The sequence below is a fragment of the Phalacrocorax aristotelis genome, chromosome Z (assembly GCF_949628215.1).
Source record: "Phalacrocorax aristotelis chromosome Z, bGulAri2.1, whole genome shotgun sequence".
In the NCBI taxonomy this organism is placed as follows: domain Eukaryota; kingdom Metazoa; phylum Chordata; class Aves; order Suliformes; family Phalacrocoracidae; genus Phalacrocorax; species Phalacrocorax aristotelis.
In genome coordinates this window covers 70,173,950-70,182,760 of record NC_134311.1, presented here as the reverse complement: position 1 = coordinate 70,182,760, position 8,811 = coordinate 70,173,950, and the positions used below count along the sequence as shown (strand labels likewise).

At 37.0% G+C, this 8,811-nt stretch overlaps 1 protein-coding gene across 1 annotated transcript in view; it reads right to left on the bottom strand.

The window, feature by feature from the left end:
• Positions 1 to 757: 757 nt before the first annotated feature.
• Positions 758 to 8,811, bottom strand: part of MTMR12 (myotubularin related protein 12) — a 38,270-nt gene continuing 30,216 nt past the window's right edge. Inside the window, exons 12-16 of the mRNA XM_075078162.1 lie at positions 7,757 to 7,827; positions 6,564 to 6,736; positions 5,605 to 5,772; positions 4,542 to 4,703; positions 758 to 3,504 (exon numbers count right to left, since the gene is read on the bottom strand). Coding sequence (XP_074934263.1) covers positions 2,929 to 3,504; positions 4,542 to 4,703; positions 5,605 to 5,772; positions 6,564 to 6,736; positions 7,757 to 7,827 — 1,150 coding nt within the window. The 3' untranslated portion in view covers positions 758 to 2,928. The remainder of the gene's footprint in view (positions 3,505 to 4,541; positions 4,704 to 5,604; positions 5,773 to 6,563; positions 6,737 to 7,756; positions 7,828 to 8,811) is intronic.

Here is an 8,811-nt window from a genome sequence, read left to right as displayed (position 1 = left end):
AATTTAGGTGAGGCAGGGGTGCACCTGTGTTACAACATGACTTGGCATTTCATAGCTGCTGCTTAAGCTGTTAATGTATGAGACTTCAAGAACAAGTCTGTTGCAGTCTTCTAACATTCTCTTTAGGAAATACCTGAAGTGGCATGATTTTTGAATGTGTAATTTGCACTAGTGCTGGTTTTGTACAGAAGCCAGTAATTTGATTCCCTGGAAAAAATGGAAGTCTTAAATTTGTACTCTGTGACTCATGTATATGACTGATTTCCCAATCCATGCTCAATACACATTTGGTTGGAGAAATACCCTGCCATAGCGATCCCAAGAAGTTGCTTAGTTTAACACTAAAAGAACAATGTTCCCCCTTTAAATGGGGGAACACAAGTGCATTGCTAAGACCAAACTAACAGTGCTTCATAAAGCCCCAAATACTGACATTCTGCAGACACTTTCTAGAGCATGTTATTGACTTCCCATAGTCATCCTACTACACTACACTGAACCTTCCTCTTTCTTGAGCACCTTTCCAATAAGTGTAACCAGGTCAGAACTGCACAACTTCCTCCCCATAACAGTCTGTAAAAAGCCAGCATGTTACTAGAAAGGTCTTGTCACTGCAGATTGTCAAGTCTGCTATGATCTAAAGCATCATTTGCAAAATATGACCTTAAACATACTCATTTCAGGACAAATACAAAGTTTATTTTACTGACACTCTCCAAACAGCCCACCAGAGAGACATGACAGTATTAAAAAAAAAAACAAACAACAAAAAAACCTGTAAAGTTTCTAGCTCGCATTCAGTGTAAAACTTGGAGGTAAAAACAGAAGCCTGGAGTAAAAATATTAAGTACATTTCCAGTCCCACAGTGCAGAAAAGCAGTAGCAATGGTATTTACGCTACATTGGAAGTGTTCCCATGTTCAATTCCACATATATATTTCTCTTCTATATAAACATCTGATAACTTATGTACAAACAGGTTGTCCAACATCTCTTCTTTAATATAAATATGTATTCTTCATGACTGAAACATTACAACAGTTTGATCAAAGAACAGAAAACTCCATTTGATATTTTTTCAAATGGCAGTATTCAAAAAAACAAAACCTTGAACCCAAATGACCTTAAGATTATAGGTATTTCTTCACCATAAAAATGCATTACTTATTCAACATGCTAAGTACTATTGCGTACATAAGTCACTTGAACTATAACAATAAGGTCTGAAGGTAAGGTCTGAAGGACACGTGCTGGACAGCTTGTTCTAGCAAGTGCTAGCTGTAAGATCATGTTTCACAGAAGAATGCATAAGTACTAGTGTATTTTTAAATAAAACACTACAAACTCAAGTATTGTCCGCGCACTACTAAGACTTAAGGCAATCAAGAGTTGGGAAGCTTCAGTTTGGCATAGTTGTATTAAGCTCTCCCCCTTTCCCCACTAATACATTTTAATATGTGAAAAAAATGTATTTTTAGACGGCTGATGATAAAGTTTCACTATACATATTTACACAACTCAGTGTAAAGTGATTGATCAGTAAACCAGTTTAATATCCCCGATTACACTGAGCTGATCCAATTTAAGCAACAGTTTCTCCACCACCTAAGTTTTCCAGCATGGATTTCTAAATTGGTATGAGAACAGAGAAAATATTCAATATCTACCCTTCTCAGTGTAACTGATTTTATGACTTGCATCCATTCTTCAGGTATTCTAGAATTTAAGGGTTCAAAAGAGATTTTACAGTCAAATAATATTCAACTTTACAAACAGCAATTATTTGCAGCAAAATACTTCATATATAAACATACGCACAGTAGATCAAAGTCAACAGGTATTTCTTTATGGCTTTTTTTCACTGAGGTACTGTTATAATATCCAGCAACAGGATGCAAATGTTCATATGGTATGAACGCCACATTCATAAGCTGTGCTACCAACTCAGGACAAGTGGCAACAGACTGCAAATCCAGCTTCACTGCAGGACTACAGAAAAAGAGTCTTCCCTTCTATGTGGAAGGTCTCAGTGCAAGCAACATAAAGCCTCAAAGGCAACCGGCATAAATGGGAGAAGTCAAAATGAAAGCCTCACCCTATTAAAAGGAGAAAAATTAATCATCGCAAATTAGAATCTCACAGTCAGGCCATTTCTTACAATTAACAGCAAACATTTGGGACTTAATATTCTAAGGCAGCAAGGGCAGATAACACAGCAGCCACACAGTAAGTCTTGAAACATGTAGCTGAACTCTTGCATCTGATCCTTAATCTAAGCGCATGCACAGCCAGACTGCTATTGTAATACCACACAAGGTGAAGTGCTGGCAAGCCAAAGATGAACACTGTCAGAAAAGATGTTTACAAGCACATGACTTGAGCTGATGCCACAGTAGACATAAAACCCCTGGTGACCACAAGTTTATTCCTCAGCTGTAAATCATCTTCGTGAATGTACCTTTAGTTGCACCTTTCCCTGTTTATTTTGCACAGCAGGGAAATGCAGATGTGTTTAAGTTCTTAGTCACAGTACTTCCAATCCTAGAACTCTTAGCATAAGGGTTTTACATTAAGATAGCGATTGTTGCTGTATATATCTAGTATTCCACCTTTACATCAGAAAATAATGGGGTTTTGTTGTTTGTTTTTCTTTTTTAAATGAAGTGGCCATATGGCTACTCCAGCCTAGACTTATGTTTTTATTACACCTATGCTAAAAACACCTTTCTGCAATAAGCAGAGTGAAATGGAATTCAAATTATGCTCAGCTAATCATGGCAACTAGTTCCTTCCAACCAAGTTTTTTTTAACCCTACAAACCCATTGAACAGGCTGCAGATGCTTGAGTGAGTTCTTTATATGATACAGCACAACATTTAAAACTCAGAGCTTAGCTACATACAATTCATACTTTAATTTATACACACTTTATGACATATCACCACTTAGATCAACAAATTCATCATCCCTCTTGACCAGATCATCTTCATCTTCCAAGTCCTTCCAGGTGCTAGTGGGTAAAGCTGGTTTGATAGACTGTCTCTGAAGTAAAGCAAATGGAAACAAGGATGACAAACGGGCAGAATTTCTCAGCAGTGGAACAGAATGTACATCTCCAGAAAAAGCTTGACTATGTTCTTCATCCATTTTCACCTGCAAGCTTTGCACTTCTTCCATCAAGTCCAAAATCTTGGCAGCTGTGGCTATTGTACCACCACCATGAAGCTGGGCTTCAGGGATCCATCGTAAATACCGTTGTGCCCAGACTTTGATTTCAGGACCATCGATGCGAGGTAACAGAAGACCATGATAGTCAACAGGTTTACTATGCCAGCTATCATAAAATTCCCTGAAGCTACCCAGAGGTTCATATGAAGAATTTATGAACTTGCCAATTCTTTTACCCAGAATGTTTTTAATTAAGTGATCTGTTTCCTCCTTGAAGAATCCTCTCTTCGTGGAAGATTTTGTTTGTGTCAATGGCAAAGAAAGTTGTCGCTGATGCTTTAAGAGGAAAGAAAAGAAAAATATGCTGACAGAAATATTGATGGTACTTTAGAAAACATCTTAAGAGGAAGAAACATAACTTGTATTCAGAAAATACTGACAAGCAAAGTCACTTAAACACAGCAACTGCTTTGCTATATAGTATAAAACTGTTACTCTTCCATGGCTAATAAACCAAATACTTCACACAGCGTACTTAGTATTCCCAGATACCGTCCCTGCACTGTAACTATAGCAATGAATTAACACTGAATAAAACATTTTTCTTTTAAAAATGGAGAATACTTTCCATATTCAAGTATTAGACTTCCATGCTTAGTCTAAACTAGTGACACGAATCAAAGAGCGCTTGATTTAGAAGGATTTATCCAGTGGTTCCTCATTGCATCCCATGGCATAAGAGTTCCCCAATTAATACTGTAGATCATACTGACAGTATCTCACCTGAGAATGCTTTGTACTGAACAGAATTTAACCAGCAGGGATATTTCATTCAAAACAGGCTACCCCAAACAAACTTTTCTTACTGAATGTGTCCTACTTTCCAGTAATGAGGTCGCCAACCCATAATCCTCCGTACCCTAGACAGTTTTTGGTAGTGGTGGTCACTCTTCCCCTGCCTCCAAGTCCATGCACACTCTCCATTACACTCAGACAATATCAAGGAGGCAATTACAAACCTGCTATGTATTTCAGTTAGGTACTCCGTGGAACAACAAAATAAATTAACTTCAAACATGTCAGTGCAACTCACCTGGAAATTAAGTCCCACGAGTTACCACTACACTTGCACAAAAGTATGAAGAAAAAAACCCCCTAAGTTCACAGCTATGCACAGTAACTGTAAAATAGTGATTTATAACTGAGGTGGGTGCAAACTGTGTTCTTAAGATCCAGCTGAGTCTGAGGTATACATGTATTTTGTCATTTAAAAAACTTTGCCCCCAGTACTTCCACTGTGAACACATTTGAAATATCAGTTGAGAAAAATATTTTTATAATTTAAAAAAACAGTTAAGCAGCACATATCTTACTTTGAATCGTGTGGTTTTCCGTTGACTTTTATCCATTTTTGGCTTCTCTGCATAAAGAGGGTTGTTCAGGAAAGCCTGGGCCTTGGGGTCAAACTGCACAGACCAGTCCCACACAGTAAGAAATCTGAAAGGACCACTTTGTGACTTGAGGCTTTCACCACTCTGCCAAAACAAACAGGTCACAATACTGCTAGAAAGGAATTCAGACCAAGTCAAGGTGAAATTAAGAAACTGGCTTTTCACAGAAGAAACTGGAGTTGCATCAACACTTGCAATAGCTGACCATTATTAGATGCAAGTGAGTACAAACACAAAGACTATCTATACACTTCAGACAGCATTTCATTTCAACAATGCAATTAGACAGCACCAAGAATGCCTTTCACAGTTGAAAATGAGGTTAAATATCTAAGGAAAAAAAATAAAGTTTTGAAAATTGGGCAGGAAATACTTGAATTCTGCAAACACAGGGGCATGTTAGGAATGTGGAATAAACATCTCCAAACTTCAAAAGTTAACTGCAGTTATGCAGTGCTACCAGGTTAAATTTTATGATCAATGCTTTATATACAAGACAGTGATCTTTACTTTTTTTTAATAGTCTCTGTGCAACCTTGCAGAGGATACTCCCATTGCTTCAAGTTTCTTAGGCTAGAGAAAAGCATGAACCAAATGTAAATCAACATTCAGGACACGTTGATTTTTGAATAGGACAGAATATACTATACAAGAATTTTGTAGATAACTCATTCATCAGGACAGCAGGATGTTCCTCGTAGGTTAAGAAGCTCCATTTTAACTGAAGAGCAATAAACATGAACTTATAGCCACACATTAGAAGTAATTATTCCTGAGTTAATGTTCCTTTTGTCATCATAAACTCCTAAGCCCTGAACTTGACTCCTTACACCCAAAGTTGCACTCATGCACCCTTCAAGGCACCACCCTTCAAATAAGTATGGAAAAACATGCTGCTCAGGAATTTTTTCTTTTTTAGTGTTTGCTGCTTTTTGGTCAAACCTGCTCTCCAACGCATTGCATCCACAAAATAACAAACCCTTACCGTATTAATGTCTTTTTGATGTTGAGAGTTGAAGAAGAAAGTGCTAAAAATAGGCACATAGAGGCTGTCTGACAAGACAGTTAGGTAAGTTTCTGTGAACTCAAATGCTGGAGGATACTGTTGTACCAACTGCCAAACACAATTTAGGAGGAGCAGAAAAACAGGAGCCTAAGTAGAGAAGATATTGCATCAGTTTCAGAATAAAAGTATGTTACACTATGCAGACTATTTATTTTCTAGTGTTTAGTGTCTCCAAATACAAATCCTAAGGAAAGCAATCTGGTTCACTACAGAACTGCTGCATATAACTTTGGCTGAACTCTGAAGTATCATCTGAGCTACCCTTGGCCAATTGTTGACTGAAGAGATGGACACTTTCTAACCCGAATCTGCACACATTAACTTGCTATGAAAGTTGCTGTTATGCAGCCTGTTAAAGCTGGCAAAGCAAAACTAGTTTATAGCAATTCTTGATCAGAACTAGTAAGGTTACACTTTTGATTTCTATGCTGTATAGATATACATCTGTACATATCTGTATAGATAGATATCACAAATACATCTCATCTATTCCCAAAATATAAACAAAAATGGTAAACGTTGCAGTCTCACCACTCTAAGACAGTATAAAATTAAACTCTAGATGTGACAATAGGCAATGAACTTGCGTTATTTCTATGGACACTACCACCATTTAACACAGTTTAAAAGGACATAAGAAACATGCCTTTAGAAAGACTCCAAGATTGAAAGGGAAATTTTACATTTGTTCTCTTTAGTTATAAAGACATTGCTGAACTCTAAACGGCAAAAAGAGTGACACAATACAAAACATCAACCCACAAAACAACACAGAAAATTCAAGATCCTCAGAGTAACTGGTACTTCTGAACTGACATCTAAATCCCTCCTTATGCCGAGTAAACTTTTAAATACTAAATAAGTAAAAAAAATCATACCTCCTCTTTGCCACTTCTGTGTAAGTGGTTACAACGATCCAAAAAGCCATGTCCTCCAATTACCCACTCCTTCTGAATAAGGCTCTGAAACCCTGACTTTGTTCTGCTGTATGAATCCATCATCACTTGAACCAGACTAGATATTACGCAACACAGATCAGTAGCGCTCTCTTCTGCAGAAAAGCACAGAAACCACATTGTCTACTAAGCCATTCTTAAAACTTTGGGAAAGAAAGCAAAGTATTGCTAGCTTCACATAAACAAACTGTGTTTCAAGATCAGAGATACAAACAAATTCTTGCAAGTGTTATCGCAACAGAGAGAAGTTAATCCATGTTTCCAATATCTCTCTTTGTAAAAATGTAAGGTTTCTTGTACACTTACACTAGGGTAATACTTTGGCAATAAAACCTGAAAAAACCAAGCTTTTACTACTATAACTTTGACCTGTGTGCCCTTCAGTCTCCCACAATGCACATACTGCCCCTCCTGCTCTATGCTACCAGGCCAACTGTCTGCCCTTACCTCCTATTCTGCATGCATCTTTTCACAAGCTGTGAATTGCTTCTTCATGCAACATATATTCTTCACCCTTCAGTTGCTTTCTAGAAACATCTCTTCCCCATGCTAGGTTCCTCAAATGGCAGGGTGTGGCAAAAACAACAACTAAACTACTAATCCAAAAATAGCTTAATGGTTAACACTGAGTTTGGTTTTCCATGTGATTACTCAATCTAGGAAAACATGATGTGTACAGTAAGTGTATTCTTTCATGTATTTTTAATAAAGAGGCTACATAGTAATCAGTGTGTATCTAGAACATAAAAACATCCTTTTTCAAAGATTTTATATTCCATGTTCTTTGTGTAGGTGTGACCTCCTGCCCCCTTAAGTACAGCAAAAGGTCTAAGAGACATTTAATAAAATACATTAGGAAACAGGAACGCATAAACAATTTATCAGCAGATTTCTCATTCACAACATTTCTCAAAATCTGGAACTAAGCTTACCATGTTTTTTTAACTACAGGAAGCATTTCCATGAGTGTGAAAGATTCAGGTGTCTGGTACTTTGAATACTCTGGATTTTACCAGCCTCTACCATAATTATAAACTTACAGCTTAAGCTACATCTAAAGAAATTAAAAAGAAAATTTAAAAAAAATACATAGATAAATTTCATTAAATTCTTACCTATAAGGAGAACATTCGTATGCTGCCTTTCCAAACACTCAGCAACTTCTATTGCTTTCTTCAAGACTCGCCTGTTGTGGTACAGGAAAAGGTAAGTGAACTTTTTCATAGCATTTTTACAATGAAGTTTCCCCTAAAAGGGGTTAAAACATCATACTACTGAATCTTGACTAGTCTTTTAAAACAACAAAACCCATCCTCAACTTGTGTAAATAAAGAACTGTTTAGCCTCAAGAGCAAACTTTCAAGAGGTGTCTTAATTTGGACCTTGGTCATGCATTTGCAGTTATCTTTGTACTTTTGTAATATAACACTTTATTCTGGATTAATAGCACCCATCACACACACACACACTCTGAAGTATTACATTTGCTAAAAGCCAGATCTGTATCCTGGAAAGAGTCAATATCACCACACTTATGTTCTAACCTACTACATCTCTCCCATAACCTGGTTTTAAGAGACAGAAGGATCAGCAATCGGATCTCGTAAACATGCAGATGATGCTTATTCAGATATTATCATTACACAAGGAAGACTGAGTAGAATTAAAGATCATATAAAACCTGAATAACACTGTTGGTTTCTAGATCTAACTCTTAATAAAGTTGGTTATTTTCAGTAAAAGTCTGCACACGAATTAGGATTCTTGCAACTGCTTAGGTCACTAATAGAAGCTGATGGTTTATTTCCTAAGTGTGGAGTTGTCAGATTCTTTGTTCTAGCACTTAGAATAGCTGAGAAGGCATTCCTACTAGCTGCAAGAGCCAAGAACAGGCTGATTCAGGAAGCAACTGTATCCAAGTATGGAAATGACCAGTCTCAAAACAATGTAAGGATAGGAACTTCAGCTGGCATTTACCTTAAATTTGGTTATGTCAATGCATTTCTCAATATATGATCTTCACTAGAACCTCTCGTTCAACATACATTTAAATTCTGGATTAAGGAATGAATAACTCTCAGTATTTACTGATTGTTATCAAGACTAGAAAGAACTGAAGCTGACTGCAGAAGACTGCACAAGCTGATCACAGAATAAACTAGCAGACAAC